Below are 22231 nucleotides of genomic sequence, written 5' to 3' on the forward strand. Positions count from 1 at the left end.
GAAATTCCTCCTCAACTCCGTTTTAAATGTGCGACCCCTTATTCTGAAACTATGCCCCCTAGTTCTAGATTCCTCCATGAGGGGAAACATCCTCTCTGCATTTACCCTGTTGAGCCCCCTCAGAATCTTATACGTTTCAATAAGATCACCTCTCATTCTTCTAAACTCCAAATAACCTCAATAGTCATATGGTAGAATGGCACAATAGAGCAACCAGCACGCTCTGCCTTAGAGTATGGCTCATATAGACCTCCCCCATCTACCCCCCCCCCCCACTTCCCCCCGTCCCCGCCCCCTCACATTTGCTGTCTCAACTATGTTATAATTACCAAACCGAGGTGATGTGTTTAACCATCCCTCGCCCCCACCTGAACCCCAAACCCCTTGATAAGGAGGCAGTCGGAGGGAGAGTCACCCAGTCTATGCTTGTGTGCCTCCCAGGCAGCCCACTGCAGGGCAGTGTCATGGGAGGCCTGAACATCAGTCCCAAGCCTGCCCTCAACTGGGGAAAGTACATAATGGTAGGAGGGGCGAAGCAGTCACCCCTGAGCTCCACTGTCGGCCTGTAGGATAGGTGACCTTTACTGGCATTGTTTCCCACTTCGGCAGCGTCTGTGTTTTAAAACTCCCATCCTTGCTTTCAAATCCCTCCATGGCCTCGCCCTTCCCTATCTCTGTAATCTCCTCCTACAACCCATTTCCCCCCCACCCCCCCCACCATCTGAGATCTCTGCACTCCGACAAATCTGGCCTCTTGTGCATCCCCGATTTTAATCGCTCCACCACTGGCGGTCCTGCCTTAAGCTGACGAGGCTCTAAGCTCTGGAATTATCTCCCTTAACCTCTCCGCCTCTCTACCTCTTCTCCTTTTAAAACGCTCCTTAAAAAACTACCTCTTTGACCCAAGCTTTTGAGCCACTTGTCGTAATATCTCCTGATGTGACTGGGTGTCAAATTTCGCTGCTGTGAAGTGCCGCGGGACGTTTTACCAAGTTAACGGTGGTATGTAAATGCAAGTGGTTGTTGCTGTTTAGGTATTTTACACGGGTCAATGGATATATTTTCAGTGACCTACATTGGGCGAATGGTGTCTCACAGATCCAGGCTCAATCCACAGCATCAAGTCTTCCTGAACCTGAAACTCAAGCTCCATCTTGACAGATTCTTCAATTTCATTCTCCGATTTAAAGCTTTAGTTGCAGTTTCGAAATCTTTCACCCCGAGCTACAATCACGCTACAACCACAGCCACAGCAGGCGTGATGAGGAGACGTTATATTTACGCAGCGAGTTGTTGTGATCTGGAATGCACTGCCTGAATGCCGATTCAATAGTAACTTTCAAAAGGGATTTTGGATAAATACTTGAAAAGGCAACATTTTTCAGGGCTATGGTGAAAGAGCTATGGGGAGTGGGACTAATTGGATCGCTCTTTCAAAGAACCAGCACAGGCTCGATGGACTGAATTGCCTCCTTGTGTCCCGTATGATTCTCTGAGATTACAAGGTGGCTGCACCAGTTGCCGGAATATAAGAATTAGGAGCAGGAGTAGGCCATACGGCCCCTCGAGCCGCGCCACCATTCTTCGACCTCGTATCTCTTGATTCACCTAGAGTCAAAAAATCTATATTATTGTAAAATATTTTACTATTTTATATGTTCCTTGATAATTTAATTTCATAGTTCCTCTTTGCCTTCCTAATTGTTTTTTTTTTTACTTCTCTCCTAATCTCTTCGTACATGCACTCCCCTGCTGACTCTGTACTTTCCTTACCCTCAATTGTTCCGTTATGGCTTTATTCATCCACGGAGTCTCATTAGTGTTTTGTTTAGTTCTTTCCTTTTAGCGGAATATATTGTTCCCGCACACTGTTGAATATAGTTTAAAATGTTTCCCATTGCTGCTCTACATCGGTTTTTTTGCCAATATTGTTGCCCATTTTTAGCCCCTCAAAATCAGAAAAAAGGAATAGAAAGATATGTTGATGGGATGAGATGAAGAGGACTGGGGGAGGAGGCTCGTGTGGAGCATATGGGCCGGACATGATGGACTGAAATGGCCTCCTTCCATGCTGTAAAATTCTATGATAAGCACCGGCATAGACTAGTTGGGCCAAATGGCCTCTTTGCCCTAAAAAAGTCTATGAATTGTAGAATGAAACAAACAAAAAAAAAGTTTTATTGCCAATGATTTGTGATCGTGTTGATTTAGTAGTTTTACTAAACTCCAAGTTTGTTTTTTGCAGGTCGGAATGAATTGATAGCCAGGTACATCAAGTTAAGGACTGGAAAGACACGAACTAGGAAGCAGGTAAAATAGATTGGTGGGAGTCCGTGCATGTTAGAGATGTTGGGTCGCTGTCCCTCGAGTTGGCAGAGTTGGCTGTGGTTGCACTGCCACTCCACTGAGCTGCCGTATGCCATTGACACCCTCTCTTTATTTTAATGTACTTTGCCGTCATCGCTGCAGTTACATTCACAAAATCAAAAAAAAGTACATTTCCATCATCCTTGGACATCGCTCTCAGTTATTTATTAAGTAGCTTCAGGAATTAAAATTTTAAACACAAAAACAAATTCACCTGCCTGGAGAGTCTAGAACTAGTGGGCCATCATCTCACAATAACATAGGAACATACGAAAAATGACAGACCAGATGGTCTTTACCTGTCCGTCAAGCCTGTCCCACACAATTGCGATACCATGTGTATCACAACATATATACTCCACCTTCACCTAAAACCATGTGATCTCCTGGGAGAGGCAAAAAAAACCCAGCTTAAAAAACCCAGGCCAATTTGGGAAAAAAGATATGGGAAATTCCTATCCAATCCATCTAGGTGATCGAAACTAGTCCAAGAGATCACTCTGGCCATTAAATTCCCTGCAGTACCTATCTTTCTGTAAGAGGTAATCTCTGCCTCAGCCAGAAACAAATCCAGCTTTCAAGGGGTCGGCCATTTAAGACTGAGATGAGGATGAATGACTTTAGGGGAATCAAGGGGCTATGGGGATAGGGCAGGAATGTGGAGTTGAGGTCGAAGATAATTCGGAACAATGGAGCACGAGTAGGCCAATCAGTTCCTCGAGCCTATTCCACCATTCAATGACATCATCTGTTCCCTTTAATATCTTGAAAACTTCAATCAGATCCCCGCTTAAGCTTCTAAATTCTAGGGAATACAACCATAATTTGTGTAATCTCTCCTTGTAACTTAACCCTTGAAGTCCGGGTATCATTCTGGTAAACCTATCAGGACTCCCTCTAAGACCAATATAAGAACATAAGAACATACGAAATAGGACCAGGAGTAGGCCATATGGCCCCTCGAGCCTGCTCCGCCATTTAATACAATCATGGCTAATCCGATCATGGACTCAGGTCCACTTCCCTGTCTGCTCTCCATAACCCCTTATTCCCTTATCGGTTAAGAAACTGTCTAATATATCCTTCCTATGATGTGGTGCCCAGAACTGCTCACAGGTGTGGACTAACCAGGGTTTGTATAGCTGCAGCATAAGTTCTGCCCCCTTGTACTCTAATCCTCTAGATATAAAGGCCAACATTCCATTAACCTTTTTAATTATTTTCTGTACCTGTTCAAGACAGATTAATGATCTATGTACGTGAATCCCCAAGTCTCTTTGGACAGCCACTGTTTTTAGCTTTTCACCATTCAGAAAGTACCCGGTTATATCCTTTTTAGGTCAAAGTGGATGACCTCACATTTTCCTACATTGAAATCCATTTACCACAGTTTTGCCCATTCACTTAATCTATCGATATCCCTTTGTAATTTTATGCTTCCATCCACACTGGCTGCAATGCTCCTATCTTTGTGTCATTGGCATATTTAGATTTATGACTTTCTATGCCATCATCTAAGTCATTAATAAATATTGTGAATACTTGAGGCCTCAACACAGATCCCTGTGGGACACCAGTCGTCAAATCCTGCCAATTTGAATACCTGCCCGATATCCCTACTCTCTGTCTCCTACCGCTCAGCAAATTTCGTAACCAGGTCAATAATTTGCCCTCAATTCCGTGGGCTTCTACCTTAGATAACTGTCTCTTATGTGGGACTTTATCAAATGCCTTCTGGAAACCCATATAAATAACATCCACAGATATTCCCCTGCCTACTACTTTAGTCACCTCTTCAAAAAATTCAGTCAGGTTTGTCAGGCATAACTTACCTTTCACAATCCATGCTGGCTCTCTCTGATCAATTGAAAATTTTCAAGGTGTTCAGTCACCCTCTCATTAATTTCCCGACAACAGATGTTAGGCTAACTGGTCGATAAATTCCCAGGTTTCCCTCTCTCGCCATTCTTAAAAAGCGGAGTGACATGCACAGTTTTCCAAATACAGGGACGGTTCCTGAATCCAGAGAACTTTGGAAGATTATAGTTAGGGCATCTGCAATGTGCTCACCTACTTCCTTTAAAACCCTTCGATGGAAACCATCTGACCCTGGGGATTTGTCACTCTTTAGTGCCATTATTTTCTTCAATTCTGTTAATTTACTTTAATTTTATTGAGACCCTGTCCCTGATTCAATGTTATTTTCTTTGGGATTTCGGCACGCTATCCTCTTCTATTGTAAATACTAACGCAAGTAATTATTCAACATGTCCGCCATTTCCCCATTGTCATTGACAATATCACCGCTTTCACATTTTAAGGGGCAAACATCGTTCCCGACCACCCTCTTCCTAATGTAACTAAAAAATGTTCATGTTGATTTTGACATCCCTTGCAAATTTCTTTTCATACTCCCTTTTTGTAGCTCTTGGTGTCTGTTTTGTGACCCTTTGATCTATTGGATGGCAGAGCAGGCTCCAGGGGGCCTTATGGCCTACTCCTGTTCAAAATTCTTGTGTTCTTATATTAGCTGCTTGTCTTCTTAATAAAATGAGCTCAGGAGCAGTTAAGTATGTTTTTAATATACACATACATATTTCCCATGTATGAATATGGATGTCATGGTTTATATCATGTCACTGGGGACAACTGAAGTGGTGAGGAAAAGAGGAACAGACGGGGTAATAGAGAGAAACTATTTCCGCTAGTTGGGGAGTATAGGGAGTTTCAAGAGTGAAGTTAGGAAGCACTTCTAGAAGTTTGAAATTCTTCCGCAAACGGCAATTGATGCGAGGTCAATTAATTTTAAATCTGAGATTGATGAGATTTTTGTTAATCAAAGCTATTAAGGGATGTGGGGAAAAGACGGGTAGATAGGGTTAGGTCACAGATCTCACTGAATGGCGGAACAGGATCAAGGGCCTGATTGGCCTACTCCTGCTCCTATGCTTGAGCGAAGGACTGAATTTTTTCACATTAGGTTATTATATTAATAAGAACATAAGAAATAGGAGCAGACATAGGCCATACGGCCCCTCGAGCTTGCTCCGCCATTCAATACAATCGTGGCTGAATCGATCATGGACTCAGGTCCACTTCCCTGCCCGCTCCCCATAACCCATTATTCCCTTATCATTCAAGAAACTGTCTATTTCTGTCTTAAATTTATTCAATGTCCCAGCTTCCACAGCTCTCTGAGGCAGCGAATTCCACAGATTTACAATCCTCTGCGAAGAAATTTCTCCTCATCTCTGTTTTAAATGGGTGGCCCCTTATTCTAAGATTATGCCCCCTAGTTCTAGTCTCCCCTATCAGTGGAAACATCCTCTCTGCATCCACCTTGTCAAGCCCCCTCATAATCTTATACGTTTCGATAAGATCACCTCTCATTCTTCTGAATTCCCAACCTACTCAATCTTTCCTCATAAATCAACCCCCTCATCTCCAGAATCAACCTAGTGAACCTTCTCTGAACTGCCTCCAAAGCAAGTATGTCCTTTCGTAAATCTGGAAACCAAAACTGCACGCAGTATTCTAGGTGTGGCCTCACCAATACCTTATATTAGCTGTAGCAAGACCTCCCTGCTTTTATGCTCCATCCCCCTTGCAATAAAGGTCAAGAATCCATTGGCCTTCCTGATCACTTGCTGTACCTGCATACTAACCTTTTGTGTTTCATGCACAAGTACCCCCCAGGTCCGCTGTACTGCGACACTTTGCAATCTTTCTCCATTTAAATAATAACTTGCTATTTGATTTTTTTCTGCAAAAGTGCATGACCTCACACTTTCCAACATTATACTCCATCTGCCAAATTTTTGCCCACTCACTTAGCCTATCTAAGTCCTTTTGCAGAATTTTTGTGTCCTCCTCACGCATTGCTTTTCCTCCCATCTTTTTATCATCAGCAAACTTGGCTACATTACACTTGGTCCCTTATTCCAAGTCGTCAATATAGATTGTAAATAGTTGGGGTCCCAGCACTGATCCCTGCGGCACCCCACTAGTTACTGATTGCCAACCCGAGAATGAACCATTTATCCCGACTCTGTTTTCTGTTAGTTAGCCAATCCTCTATCCATGCTAATATATTACTCCCAACCCCGTGAACTTTTATCTTGTACAGTAATCTTTTATGTGGCACCTTGTCAAATGCCTTCTGGAAGTCAAATACACCACATCCACTGGTTCCCCTTTATCCATTCTGTTCGTTACATCTTCAAAGAATTCCAGCATGACTTCCCCTTCATGAATCCATGCTGACTCTTCCTGACTGAATTTTGCTTTTACAAATATCCTGCTACTGCTTCTTTAACAATGGACTCCAATATTTTCCCAACCACAGATGTTAGGCTAACTGATCTATAGTTTCCTGCTTTTTGTCTGCTTCCTTTTTTAAATAGGGGCGTTACATTTACAGTTTTCCAATCTGCTGGGACCTCCCCAGAATTCAAGGATTTTTGGTAATCCACAATCCCTGCCACTACTTCTCCTCTTAAGACCCTAGGATGCAAGCCATAAGGTCATGGGGATTTATCCGCCTTTAGTCCCATTATCTAACTGAGTACCGCCTCCTTAGTGATTGTGATTGTGTTAAGTTCCTTCCCCCTCCACCATAGCCCCTTGGCTAATATTAAAGGATTTTTTTGGGGTGGGGGGGGTGGAGGTCACATCGATGTAACCTCTGAATATAACTACATTAACCTTTTCAAAATCAAGAGCATCTCCATACAAGTGAAGCTTGACTGACTGGTAGTTTTGGGGAGTGGTAGAGAACACATGGAACCATGAGTTAATATATGCACACATCAGATGGCCAGTTGAAACAAGCACAGTGCGTGTCTCTCTCTCTCACTCCCCTAACACCACCCCCCCCCATTAAAAAAACACTCTGAAATATGTTGTCAGAATAAAATTACCAATTTGCCAATTGAACAAAACATTTAGTAGTTCTGTCATTAAAAGGAGAAAGTTTAACTATTTGTTTTCTGCCAGGCAAACTCCTCGAAGAGTCTAAATGAAGGACTGAAATTAAATTCGAAGGATGTTCCCGTTAATACTGTTGCATGGGTTCCTGTTGCAGGCATGCCACAAGATAGTTACAGCCCATTTGGTCCATCTCAGCCACCCCAGGGTGCCGTGTTTCATTGGTTTTGAAATGATTCCAAGGTTCCATCTCCTATCCAGAAGTCCACTCCATGCACTGAAATCTAGATTCTTGTGAGAAATTAACGTGAAACTTGAAATTTACAGTTCAAGACGAGAGATCAATAAACTATTTTTAAGTAAGGGTATGAAGACTTAAGGAACAAAGGTGGGCCAATGGAGTTGAAGTACTGAGGAGCCATAATCTCATTGACTGGCAGAACAGGCTCGAGGGGTTGAATGGCCGCCTCCTGTTTCTATATAACCCAGTATTAAAATTATTTTTGGCCGTCAACTCTCTTAGACGGTCTAGTAAAGGTAAACTGATTTAAAAATGGGTTTAGGGTAAATGTACCTTTTAAGGTTGTTTGATTGCGTAGTTTCTTGCCTTAAAATTAGATCAGCAGAAAATCGTGTCCAAGTCAATTCATAACTTGAGAAATTGTGAATCTGACAACCTCATTAAATGCAGTCAATACCATGTTCACGAGGAGCATTTCTCTCTTGATCAGTCCCCATCGTCACAATTCAGCCCTTTATTAGTAAATAAATCCCATTGTTAACCTCCCTGTCTCTTCATCCATGGCATTGACTACTGGTACCCTGCCATTGGTAGAACGTCCGTGGATGTATTATCTTCCAACCCTGCAGTTTAATACAGAGCCGATTATACCAACAATGACAGACAGATAAAGACCCTCTGGTCCATTGAGCCAGTCTCATCCAATTGCGATATCTTGTGTATCATAATATAGACACACCCCACCTCACCCGAGACTACGTGATCTCCTGTGAGAGACGGAAAACCAGATAAAAATCCAGGCCAATGTGGGGGTGAAAAATCTGGGAAATTCCTCTCTGACCCATTGAAACAAGCCCAAGAAAGCACTCTGGCTCTGAATTCCCTGTAATACCTACCTCTTACTGCAATTGTGCAAGGCTTTGGAGAGACCACACTTGGGAGTACTGTACACAGTTTTGGTCGTCTTATCTGAGAGAGGATATACATATCTTAGAGGCGGTGCAACAAAGGTTCACTAGATTGATCCCTGGGATGAGCTGGTTGTCCTATGAGGAGAGATTGAGTGGATTGGGCCTATACTCTCTGGAGTTTAGAAGAATGAGAGGAGATCTCATTGAAACATATAAGATTCTGAGGGGGATTGACAGGGTCGATGCTGGGAGGTTGTTTCCCCTGGATGGAGTGCCTAGAACTAGGGGGCTTAGTCTCAGGATAAGGGGTCGGCCATTTAGGACTGAGATGAGGAGGCATTTCTTCACTCAGAGGGTTGTGAATCTTTGTAAATCTCTGTCCCAGAGGGCTGTGGATGCTCAGTCGTTAAGTATATTCAAGGCTGAGATAGATAGATTTTTGGACTCTGGCAGAATCAAGGAATATGGCGATCGGGCTGGAAATAGAGTTGAGGTCGCAGATCAGCCGTGATATTATTGAATGATGGAGCAGGCTCGAAGGGCCGTATGGCCTACTCCAGCTTCTAATTCTTAAGTTCTTATGTTCTTGTGTTCCCTTGTAAGAGGTGATTTCTGCCTCAGCTAGAAACAAGTCCAGCTCTCGCTTGAAGGAAATCAGTGAATCGTTGCCCACCGCACGAGACGGCAGCCTGTTCCACAGCCCACTATTCTCTGGGGAAAGACCCACCGCCTGACATCTCGCCTCAAGCTGGCCTTGTACAACTTAAATTTACAATCCCTGGTCCTTCCTAACCTCTTTAATTGGAAAAAAAACGTCAACTGCTACACAATCTATTCCCTTCATCATTTTATAAACCTCAATCAGATCATCCCTAAGTCTACGCTTCTCTAAATTGTAGAGTCCCAACTCTTTTAGCTTATCTTGATAACTTAAGATTATTTAAATGGGAAATTCGTCAAGTGGCTCTCATCTGCACTCTTTCCCAAGCCTCAGTATCACCCCACGATTCTATTTAAGACCGAACACTTGGATAAGAGTTTTATATTATCAAATTAACTCTCATTGCATCAATTAATTGGATTGAGAACTGCTTCTACATTTCATGTCCTTTTTATATACAGGTTTAAAACGGGGCTCGGTTTCCGAATTTGCATGTCTTTATTTATTTTATTATTTATTTGGACAGCTTGAAGCCTCACCGAAGCGGGACGGTATTTTTATTTCACTGAATTGTTATTTTTCTAATGGAAATCTAGTCTGCTGACGGCTGGTTTTAATTTTTTTTTTTTGCCCTGCATGGATTTGTGCGCTACTCACTCTTGACGGCTTGTATTCCAATCCGATTAATCGATGGCAATAGTGTCGGTGGCGGTAAAGTTCGCCCTGCGATTTTTAACTCGTCGTATTGCGGTTTTCAAAAAAAAAAACGACATAAATGTGCTCACGCACTCACCACACACACACAGCGGCTGTGCAAAGGTTTCTGCAGTGATGACGCTCGGTGCTGCCTGCTGGGAATGCGCTCTTTCCTCAAAGCGCTGAGCTCGTTTTTTTAAAAAAGGTACGAATAATGTTTTCCAAGAGGAAAAAAAAAAGCAACAACCACCGACCGTAGACATGTTTCACCTTTAATTTCCCTTTTTGTTTTTTGTTTTATGGGTTGCACAATGTAGGTGTCTAGTCACATACAGGTGTTAGCAAGAAAGAAAGTTCGGGAAATTCAAGCCGCCATAAAGGTACGTCTGGCTCGCCTAGTTGCAAGTGGGCTTTCGTTTCCATGGTTACAGGCTCTTTTTTTCTCTTTTGTTTTTCCTCCCTTCCCCGACCCTGCAGGTGTCTAGTCACATTCAGGTTCTTGCCAGAAGGAAATCTCGTGAGATTCATTCCAAGCTAAAGGTATGCGCTTGTCTGCTTTGGGCTTGCTGTTGCTGTGCTTCTGACATTTCTCCCTTTTTCTTTCCTCTGCCGAGACTTCCTCTGAATCTTTCCTTTTGCATGTCGCCCGTCTGTGTTGCTGTTTAGTTTAACCCTCTGGGTGCCATGCACATTTTAAGAGCAGAGCGACACGATTAGGCCTTTCATTGGTGGGAGTGCGGGTATGTGGGATGTGGGGAGGAGGGAAGAACTGGATATTGATCCGATTCAATTTCTGTCTCCCAAAATGAAGATCCGCTTGAACTGCGTGTGTGCAATTTGTAACAGCGGTATGTAGAAACTGGCCCTTGTGTTAAATGCAAGAATTTAGAACAGGCTTTTGGCAAAGCAATTATCAGCAATGGGTTGTATATTTTTTAATTTTTGTAAGTACCAATGACTCACCACATGCACATACACACTGACACTCCCGCCGCGCACACTGACTCGCTAGCGCGCACTCGCACTCTCACTCATTCTTTCGCACTCTCACTCACTCTTTCACACTCGCACTCACACACTTGCACTCTCTCGCGCGCTCACGCTCACTTTCTCTCTCTCGCGCGCGCCCACGCTCTCGCGCGCGTGTGCGCTCGCACTCACAATCACTCCACGCGCGCGCTCACGCTCACTTTCTCTCGCTCGCTCTCGCGTGCACACGCTCACAATCACACACTCACTCTCCAGCTTTTGGGAGCAAGTCACTTGTTTCTGTGTAAATGGCCATGACACTCAAAGGGTTAAATAATAATAAGAGGAGAGTTGAGGGTGTGGGTGGGGGGGGGGGGGGAGGGGAAGCAAGTAGCATTTTTTTTTAAATTTCCTACCAGATATGCTAAATTGCATGGTGCAGATAACAAGCTGGCCTGTCGCTGTCGGGCTTGTTAAATATGTGAGACATCTGGTTCTCTGAATGTAGCGAGGGGAGCATGCTGGCTCGAGTGATTGGCAGCGGGTGACTGACGTGGGATCAGTACTATCTTAACCGCCCGGCTTACAGGGAAGCAGTGGGAATCCACGGCTTTGCATACAGACATCTCCTGAAACACAACACACACGCACCACTCGCACCAGGACGCGGGGCATTTATTCAGATTCTCCCATCCCAAGATCCCAATGCTTTTAGGAAAGTGATTTAATTTTCGGAGCGCTGGAGTATTTGCTTCCTGCCTGGTACGAGAATCCAAATGTTCTCCACCACCGCCTCTTGCCAGATACCCTTGGCAAGCAACCAGAACAACCGCTCATACTCTAAGTCGGGCGTGGGACCTCTTAATTCTCTCTTTTTGCCCCTTCAACGGATGGTCACTTAATTCCCCACGCACACACACACAGACACAGGCACACACACCACCAGCACCCCACCTTGCTGTTGCTCCAGGAGGGGTCTCCAAGAGTGAATTTGAGTGTTCTCCAGTCAGTTGGATTTTTGCATTAATTTCTGATGCGATAACTGATGCATGAACAAACCAACATTATTCACGAAGAGCTCTGTGTCTCCAACTGGGGTTTGACTGCAGTGGGGGGTTACTGATTATCATTCTGTTCCTACTATAAGGTAAAGAGAAGGGGGAGCCCATTTGGCCCTCGGCACAGGGCGGCACTTACGGACAAACTCGTCCTAGGGGTTCCGACCGCACTCGATGCAGAACGAGGTGGAGTGAGGGAGCGATAACGAGGGCTGATCTTTAAGGGGGAGCGGGGGGATTATTTCGCCATGCCCCTCTAACAAGCTCCCTTCGGAGACTGCGTCTCTGATCTGGTGTCAGCCCTGGATGCAGTCCTGCCAGATCACACCAGGTGCCCATGCGGTCAATATAGCGCAACAGAATTAAGTTGCTGTTGTCAGTGTGAGGCAGAATCACTCCCGACCACAGTGTCACCAGAGTGTTGGGGACAAAAGACTAAAAAGACTTATTAAAAATGCGTTTTCTTTTTTTTTTAAATAATATTGATCAGGTAGCGTCTTAGAATCATAGAAATTTAGAACAACAACAACTTTTATTTATATAGCGCCTTTAACATAGTAAAACGTCCCAAGGCGCTTCACAGCAGTGTTATAAGATAAAACATATAAATTTGACACCAAGCCACATAAGAAGAAATTAGGGCAGGTGACCAAAAGCTAGGTCAAAGAGGTAGGTTTTAAGGAGCCTCTAAAAGGAGGAAAGAGGTGCGGAGAGGTTTAGGGAGGGAGTTCCAGAGTTTGGGCCCAGGCAGCTGAAGACACGGTCACCGATGGTTGAGCAGTAATGATTAGGGATGCTCACGAGGACAGAATTTGAGGAGCGCAGACATCTCATGGGATTGTGAGGCTGAAAGAGATTACACAGAGAGAGATACAGCACAGAAAGAGTCCATTCGGCCCATTGTGTCCGCGCCGGCCGACAAAGAGCTACCCAGCCTAATCCCACTTTCCAGCTCGAGGTCCGTAGCCCTGTAGGTTACAAGTGCACATCTAAGTACTTTTTAAATGTGGTGAGGGTTTCTGCCTCTTCCACCCTTTCAGGCAATGAGTTCCAGACCCCCACTGGGTAAAGAAATTTCCCCTCAAATCCCCTCTAAACCTCCTACCAATTATTTTAAATATCTATGGCCCCCTTTAAGTTGCATTATAACAAGATGGATGAAGGGTTAACGGGCGGAATGGTATTTTCTGTTCCCCACTGTTGTCGGATCCTATTATAGACACTGCATGTGCACACGGAAGCATTGCTCATAGCTAGACTTGCATAACTCACTTTACAAACTATGCGAAGGCTAAAATTGGAGCTTATAAAAATCGAACAGCGGCGCAAATGTATTTGACGCTCAGCTGATTGTAATAATTCACCATTCGAACCATTTTGGTAAAAGTAATTCTCAGCAATAAGCACTAAATAATATAAGCGCTAAAGCAATACTCGAATCGTAATCCAAAACAAGGTTAAGCATAATAAAACAATTTTTTCTTTTGCTTTTAAACGCAAAGAAAGAAATGCACCAAAAATGACCGGGTGTTAACTTGCATGAGCAAGCTTTCTGGTAAAAGCTGTTTCTCTTCTTGCGCATAGCCTAGTTGCCAGGACAACTACGCTTCCATTCTTTATTCCCCTTATCGGGTTAGATGACAAAGAATTGTAGATGTTGGAGGCAACGGTCCAAGTAGGAGTTGTACCAAGGAAACCCTCACATAGCAGCTCTCGCAAGCCCTCCTTCATTCCCCCCCCCTCGCACTCACCCCACCCCCACCCCGTTCAATAAACAAAGTTCTGCATCGTCTCACCTCCCGCTGTGACCTGGCTGGAGTTCCCCCTTTGTGTGTGTGTGTGTGTGTGTGTGTGTTATTTTTTGACCCCTGTCCCGATGACTCACTTTAAATCCTCTTTATTTTTATTCCCCCAACGCCCCCCCCCCCCCCCCCAGCGCATTTTTACGTTCAGTATTATTTGCTACGCGAAACTGAACTCTGCCTGCCAAGTGAGGCTTACTGTGTGCCCCTCAATTGGTTCTTAACATCGATTGGAAAGCAAGGAAGTGGCGTGCTCTAGAGAAACGGTCACACACACACAGCGGCTGTAAACCAGATGCCGGGCTGTTGTCTGCTCGGCTAATGGGAGCGACATTTTTTTTGATGCTTCGCCCAATTATTACGCGCGCACAAGACAGTACCAAAAACTTTCCTCTAATGTTATTTTTTTTAAAGAAGGATTTTTAATCATTTATACTCACACACACACACACACACACACACACACACACACACACACCACACACACACACCACAAAACACAACTCCCTTTGAGAGTGAGCACGGCAGCATTTCGCTACACAATGAGGAGAATTAATTGATGCTCATTAAGCCGGTGTGTTGGGGTAGCTGTGTATGCACGCTCTTTCATAAGGCATTGGCTGTTGCCTGGCTGAGACGGCTCGCTTCTTTTTGTACTAACCGCTTTCCGTCTAATGAAAAGCAAATTAGAAAAGCAGGCCTATAAGAGAGAGTGAAGAGAAAATATGCAGAGATGTTGTCTATCGCAGACTTTGTGTTCATTCCCGCTCCAATAGAAAATTACTCATAGTGCGACGTGGAGCAGAAGTTATTTTATAGACTTGTTACAGCATAAGATATACGTGTGAAAATTTGCGGAGAATGCAGAGCTTATCTGGTTTAAAAAATGTTTCCATCAATTTTTTGCAAGTATTTCCTGATTGTTAAACTTTCTGTTGGTATCGATTTTAAAATAAAAAAAATCATCTCTTAACTGTCCTTGATTTTATGATTTCTCAAGTGCATTCGAATGTTATTAACACAAAAAAAAATGCAGGAACTGTACTTGTGTCAGAATTGGATTTGTTCCCAATCCCCTTTAGAGACACATTCCTGTTTACTTTGCAAATACTTGACATTTCTGAGCAACGGTTCTGTATCTCGCTCATGGCTCGAAGGTGTCATGCAGTGAAATGTAACATGAGAAATCTCGATTAATAATTGCTTTTAGTCCCATTGTTGGCACACTTCAGAGCGAAAAAAGTAATAGAAAGGATGTCAAGGCCTTGCACAAGATGCGGAGGAGATTTATGGAGGAGAATGGTAGCAGGGAATGGGGGAATTCAGTTATGTGCAGAGAGACTGGAGAAGCTGAGATTGTTCTCCTTGGAGCAGAGACGGTAAAGAGGAGATTTGATAGAAGTGTTCAAAATGATGAGGGGTTTTGATGCAGTCAATAGGGAGAAACAGTTTCCACTGGCAGGAGAGTTGGTAACTAGAGGGCACAGATTGAAAGTAATCGGCAAAAGATCCAGCGAGGAGATGAGAATTATTTTACGCAGTGAGTTGTGATCTGGAACGCGCTGCCTGAAAGGGTGGTGGAAGCAGATTTAATAGTGACTATCGAAAGTGGAATTGGATAAATACTTGTAAAGGAAATATTTGCAGGTCTATGGAGCAAGAGCAGGGGGGAGTGGGACTGATTGGATCACTCTTTCAATGAGCCGGCACAGGCACGATGGGCCGAATGACCTCCTCCTTGTGCTGTAAGATGATTCTATGATAAGAGTACAAAATGAGCTTCAATCAAATCGTGGTGGCTTATTAAAACAAAACAGACCCTGATCATTCAAATGGCCTACGCAGACTATTCCTCATGTTTGGCACTGAAGCGATTTTTAAATTTTTTACCCTGTTATTTTTCCCGGAGTGGGGAATTGGGGAGCAGACCAGCTTGTGAGGCAAGTTGGAGTTTTGTGCCGTGTGTTGTTTTTGGGTTGGTGGGTGAGTGGTGGAGGAAGGGAGGGGCGAGGGCAATGATTATTAGGTTTTCAGTAATGGGAGCAATTTGTAACTGTGCAGATCAAACAGTCGGGCAGCTGAACGAAAGCTTTTAAAAACTACAAAGAGCAATTTTTGCTGCGCTTTCTTCTCGTGGGGGCCGTGATTGAATTGGACATTTACAAGCCGGCAAGCTGAGGCTGGTGCGCCACAAATGGCAGCATATGGACCTTATCTGCATGTCAGTCGTCAATAGAGTGACAGCATTACTCATGTCATTGAATTACCTGAGAGAGAGAGAGAATCCAGGACAGTTTTGCCATGTTGTGTTGATTACTGTTGTCATGTAATTTGCTTCTTTTCTTGTTCTACCATTCCAAAAAAAAACATTTTAACAAACTATCTATTGTTGCAAACAGGTAACGAACATGGTAAGTATTTTCAAATGACGGGCACGTATTGTTTATTTAATTATTTATTTCGGTGGGTTTTGTGTGGGGGCGGAGGGTAAGGAAATGGCTGTTTGCATGGCAGATTATGCGAGCGGTGTTTTAGGGGCGAACTCTCGTGGGGGAAGGGTTCGCTGTTCCACGCTGTCCCGATACAGTGGGTATTTGTACCAGCCTGCCCGCCCACCCACCCATCACCTGCCTGCATGCCTCCCCCTGCCTACTTGCTTGCTACGTCTGAGCAGATTGCTTCACTCTTGTGCTTTGACATGTTCATCTGAAACCTCTCCCCCCCCCCCCCCCCCCCCCCCACCCCGCAGTGAGAATTGTCCCAGATCACAGAGAGTTACGGCACAGATGGAGGCCATTACGGCCCACTGTGTCCGCGCTGGCCGACAAAAGATCCATCCAGCCTAATCCCACCTTCCAGCTCTTGGTCCGTAGCCCTGTAGGTTACGGCACTTCAAGTGCACATCCAAGTACTTTGTCAATGTGGTGAGGGTTTCTGCCTCTACCACCCTTTCAGGCAGTGAGTTCCAGACACCAACCGTCCTCTGGGTGAAGAAATTTCCCCTCAAATCCCCTCTAAACCTCCTACCAATTACTTTATGCCCTCTGGTTATTGACGCCTCTGCTAAGGGGAATAGGTCCTTCCTATCCACTCTATCTAGGCCCTTGATAATTTTATACATCTTCAGATCCAGAGAAAAACAACCAAATACGAAGCTCACATCGTCCACAGCAGAAGTAACATTCAGGCACGCCAGGGAATTAAAGTATTAATGCCCTTCCTCTGAATTGATAGAAGATGCTATGCCATTATTGAGACTTATTTCCTCTGGTGGGGTGGGTGGGGGGGCAGGGGAATTCAGATAAAAGGGAGAAACACCTTAAATTTAGAGCTAGGCTGTTCGAGGGTGATGTCAGGAAGTATTTCTTCACACAAAAGGCGGTGGGAATCCAGAACTCTCCTCTCCCCAAAAAAGCTGGAGGTCAATTGAAAATTTGAAAACCAAGATCGATAGATTTGTTGGGTAAGGGTGTGTTAAGGGTTATGGAACCAAGACTGGTAAATTGGAGTTAAGATACAAACTCAGCCATGATCTAATTGAATGGCGGAACAGTCCTGTTGTTCTGCAGAAATAAGCGCTCTCTGCTAATGGATAGAAGGGAGCTTAGAAGCCGGGAGGCCTGTTGTGTTGGGTTGATGTCAAACTCAGGTTCTAATTGGATGACATTGGGCCTTTTGGATCAGCACCTAGCCATTCACATATACAGATTGCAAGCACCCTGACAGTGGTTGTCCGTTTTAGCTGTGCATCAAAGCACGAGGAGCAATCAGCATGTTGCATGTCGCATGGCTGTGTTGAACGTGCAACGGATCCTGGTACAGCATCCAAATTTTACACGGGAAATAAATGTATATGCGTCACAACAAACAATTATCACGGGTAGTGGGTTACTACAGTTGACCTCAGGATCACCTTACCGGGACAGGGTAGCGGGGGAGAGGAAGTAACCGTGGTTCTTGCTACCCAGTCACCCCCTTGAAAAGTAGATGACGACAACTACAACAACTTGTATTGATGTTGCACCTTTGATGTAGTGAAAAGTCCCAGGGCGCGTCACGGGGGCGTATTCAGACAAAGTTTGACACCGAGCCATATAAGCAGATATTAGTACAGGCTTGGTCAAAGAAGTCATTTTTAGGGACCGTCTTGAAGGAGGAGAGAGAGGCGGAGAGGTTTAGGGAGGGAATTGCAGAGCAGAAGGCACGGCTGCCAATGGTGTAGTGATGGAAATCGGAGCTGCGCAGAGACCAGATGTGGCGGGGGGCGCGGTGGTTGTAGGGTTGGAAGAGATGACAGAGATAGGATGGGGCGAGACGAGAATTTTGAAATCGAGTCGTTGCCGGACCGGGAGCCAATGTAGGTCAGTGAGCACAGGGGGTGATGAGTGAGTGGGACTTGGTGCAAGTTAGGACACAGGGCGGCAGAGTTTTGGATGAGCTCAAGTTTACGGAGAGTAGTGATGCCCCTGCAGTTGAACAGTCCACTGACCAATCGAGACCGGCACATAAAAGAATGGCCGCTTTGCCAGGGAACCCAGAGTGCTGTCGACAACTGGGGAATTGCACCACAGTGCAAGCCATTACGTCGAAGGGAGGGAAACCGAGTTAGAGTGGAATTATTGGATTATTTAAAAACAATAAAAAGCATACATTATACGCATTGCCAGATCTAAATTGCACTGGTTTATTGCGGAGTTCACAAATGATGTAGACAAGTCATGCTTAAAAAAGGCATGACTGTGATTGAAAATTGTCAATATATTGCTTCTGCTGCACACTTGTGAAACGGTCCTGATATTTTGCTGTAATGTTGTGACACAGACCACTCAACGTTGTCAGTTTTAGTTCTGTGTAGAAGAGCTTTATTTTTGTGAATCCTGATCAGAGATATGTGTCATTTTTTTGGCCTTACATTATATTTTAAAGATATATCATAGAATCTTGCTGCATGGCAGGGGGCCATTCGGCCCATCGTGCCTGTGCCGGCTCTGTGAAAGAGCAATCCAATTAGTCCCACTCCCCTTGCCCTTTCCCCACAGCCCTGCTAATTTCTCCATTTCAAGTATTTATCCAATTTCCATTTTGAAAGTTACTATTGAATCTGCTTCCACCGCCCTTTCAGGCAGCACACTCCAGATCACAACAACTCGCTGCGTAAATAAATTCTGCTCATCTCCCCCTCTGGTTCTTTGGCCAATTATCTTAAATCTGGTTACCGACCCTTCTGCCACTGGAAACAGTTCCTGCTTTTATTCTATCAAAACCATTTATAACTATAGGTTCCCAAGTAATTTTTTAAAAAAATAACTAGTTGCATTTATATAGCGCCTGTATATAACCAAGGAGCTTATAGCACAGTACAATAGTAGTGCATCCTCTCTACGTTTTGTTAATTCCTCCCCTCATCTCCCAGAAGTGCTGTCTCTCTTGTTTGGGTTACATTCCCTCGTGGGCATCGACACCCTTTGGCACGATGCCCACATCGCTAATCTTCAGGTGTGAGCTTTGACAGCGTATGCTGGCAGGCAGTTGGGCCATTGGAGGCAACCCAGACAAGCCCGACACTGCCCTAAACAAAGATTTGCTTTTATACAGTGTCTTTCACCGCCTCATAGTATCATAGAATGGTTACAGCACAGAAAGAGGTAATTCGGCCCGTCGAGCCCGTGCCGGCTCTCTGCAGGAACACTTCAGCTAGTCCCATTCCCCACCCTTTCCCCATAGCCCTGCAATTTCTTTTCTTTCAGATACTTATCCAATTCCCTTTTGAAAGCCATGATTGAATCTGCCTCCACCACTCTTTCAGGCAGTGCATTCCAGATCCTAACCACTCGCTGCGTAAAATGTTTTTCGGCTTGTCGCCTTTGGTTCTTTTGCCAATCACCTTAAATCTGTGTCCTCTGGTTCTCAACCCTTATGCCAATGTGAACAGTTTCTCGCTATCTACTCTGTCTAGATCCCTCATGATTTTCAACACCTCTATCAAATCTCCTCTCAATCTTCTCTGCTCCAAGGAGAACAACCAGCTTCTCCAGTCTATCCACATAACTGAAGTCCCTCATCCCTGGAATCATTCTCATAAATATTTTCTGTACCTTCTCTAAGGCCTTCACATCCTTCCTAACTTTCTTCTGCCACGTGTCCACCAATTCCACCAGCCTGTCTATGTCCTCTTGAAGTCTATCAAAATCCTCCTCACTGTTCACTACACTTCCAAGTTTTGTGTGATCTGCAAATTTTGAAATTGTGCTTTGTACACCCACATCCAAATCAATAATATATATCAAGAAAAGCAGTGGTCCCAGTACCGACCCCTGGGGAACACCACTGTATACTTCCCTCCAGTCCAAAAAACAACCGTTCACCACTACTCTCTCTCTCTCATTTTGTATTCATGCTCCCCCTGTCTATTTTATTCCATGGGCTTCAACTTTGCTGGCAAGCCTATTATCTAGCACTTTATCAAACGTCTTTTGGAAATCCATGTATACCACATCAACCGCATTGCCTTCATCAACCCTCCCTGTTACCTCATCAAAAAACTCGATCGAATTGGTTAAACACGATTTGCCTTTCACAAATCCATGCTGGCTTTCCTTAATTAATTCACACTTGTCCAAGTGACTCTTCATTTTGGCCCTGAGTATTATTTCTAAAAGCTTCCCCACTAACGAGGTTAAACTGACCAGCCTATAGTTGCTGGGTTTATCCTTCCACTATTTTTTGAACAAGGGTGTAAAATATGCAATTTTCCAGTCCTCTGCCCCTCATTTGTAATGATTTTAAGATTATGGTCAGCACCTCCTCAATTTCTTCACGTTCCTCAGCATCCTAGGATGCATCCCATCCAGAACTGGTGACTTATCTACTTTAAGTACAGCCAGCCTTTCTAGTACCTCGTCTTTATCAATTTTTATCCCACTCTCTAACTCCTCCTTCATTATGTTTATGGTAGCATCTTCTTCCTTGGTAAAGACAGATGCAAAGTACTGATTTACTACCTCAGCCATGCTCTCTGCCTCCATGCTTAGGTCTCCATTGTGGTCCCTAATCAGCCCCATTCCTGCTCTTACTCCCCATTTAATACTTATATGCCTATAGAAGACTTCTGGATTATCTTTTATTTTAGCTACCAGTCTGTTTCCATACTCTCTCTTTGCCCCTCGTTTTCTTTTTCACTTCCCCTCTGAACTTTCTATATTCAGCCTGGTTCTCACTTGTATTCTCAACCTGACATCTGTCATACGCCCCCTTTTTCTGCTTCATCTTACTCTTTTTCATCCAGGGAGCTCTGGCTTTAGTTGCCCTACCTTTCCCCCCAGTGGGAATGTACTTCAATGATTTCCTCTTTAAAGGCAGCCCATTGTTTGATACAGTTTTGTCTGCCAATCTTTGGTTCCAATTTACCCGGGCCAGATCCATTCTCATCCCACTGAAATTTGCCTTCCTCCAGTTAAGTATTTTTACTCTCGATTACTCCCTGTCCTTTTCCATAACTAATCCAAACCTTATGATACTATGATCACTGTTCCCTAAATGTTCCACTACTGACACTTGCTTTACTTGACCCATTTCATTCCCCAGAACCAGATCCAGCAATGCTTCCTCCCTCATGGGGCCTGATCAAGAAAGTTCTCCTGAACACACTTCAGAAATTCTTCCCCCTCTCTGCCCTTTGCACAATTACTATCCCAATCTATATTAGGATAATTGAAGTCCCCCATTATCAGTACTCTATAGTTCTTGCACCTCTGTAATTTCCCTTCAAATTTGCTCCTCTATATCTTTCCCACTATTTGGTGGCCTATAGAATATACCCAGTAATGTAATGGCACCCCTATTGTTTCTTAACTCTAGCCATATAGATTCTGTCCTTGCCCCCTCCAGGACATCCCCTCTCTCCAGCACTGTAACATTCTCCTTAACAAATAATGCAACACCAACTCCCATCTTTCCTTCCCTATCTTTCCTGAATAGCCTATATCCAGGAATATTTAATACCCAATCCTGCCCTTTTTTGAACCAGGTCTCCTCCAGCCTTACAATCCTCTGAGGTCTCTGTGCTTCTCCAATTCTGTACTGGTGAACATCCCTGATTTTTATCGCTCCACCATTGGCGGCCATGCCTTCAGCTGCCAAGGCCCTAACTCTAGCATTCCCTCCCTAAACCTCTCCGTCTCTCTACCTCTCTCTCCTCCTTGACGCTCCTTACAACCTACCGCTTTGGTCATCTGTCCCAATATCCTCATATGTGGATCGGTATCGAAAAACATTTTTATAACGCTCCTGTGAAACAACTTGTGACATCTAACTACATTAAAAGGCGCTATATAAACACAAGTTTTTGTTGATGGAATACTCTCCACTTGCCTGGATGAGTGCAGCTCCAACAACACTCGAGAAGCTCGACACCATCCAGGACAAAGCAGCCTGCTTGATTGCCACCCCATCCACCACCTTCAACATTCACTCCCTCCACCCATTTAAAACAAATGTGTTAGCACTTTGTGTTGCAATAGAAAGCCACTTGAATACATTAAATGGTTGTCATGTAATATCACCCGAGAGCGATTTCTGAAGCATCTGCTTTTATATAAAAA

General features: G+C 44.2%; 1 protein-coding gene across 2 annotated transcripts in view; it reads left to right on the plus strand.

Moving 5' to 3' along the window:
* The first annotated feature begins 2250 nt into the window (after nt 1-2250).
* The window catches only part of tead1a (TEA domain family member 1a), a 47818-nt gene continuing 27837 nt past the window's right edge, over nt 2251-22231 (plus strand). Inside the window, exons 1-3 of one of the 2 annotated variants that reach the window (XM_070899474.1) lie at nt 2251-2310; nt 10280-10342; nt 16031-16042. In XM_070899474.1, coding sequence (XP_070755575.1) covers nt 16040-16042 — 3 coding nt within the window. In that variant the 5' untranslated portion in view covers nt 2251-2310; nt 10280-10342; nt 16031-16039. Of the gene's footprint in view, nt 2311-10119; nt 10183-10279; nt 10343-16030; nt 16043-22231 lie in introns of both variants that reach the window. The other variant, XM_070899475.1, reaches the window with a different exon arrangement.

This window comes from Pristiophorus japonicus, chromosome 14 (genome assembly GCF_044704955.1).
Source record: "Pristiophorus japonicus isolate sPriJap1 chromosome 14, sPriJap1.hap1, whole genome shotgun sequence".
NCBI lineage: Eukaryota > Metazoa > Chordata > Chondrichthyes > Pristiophoridae > Pristiophorus > Pristiophorus japonicus.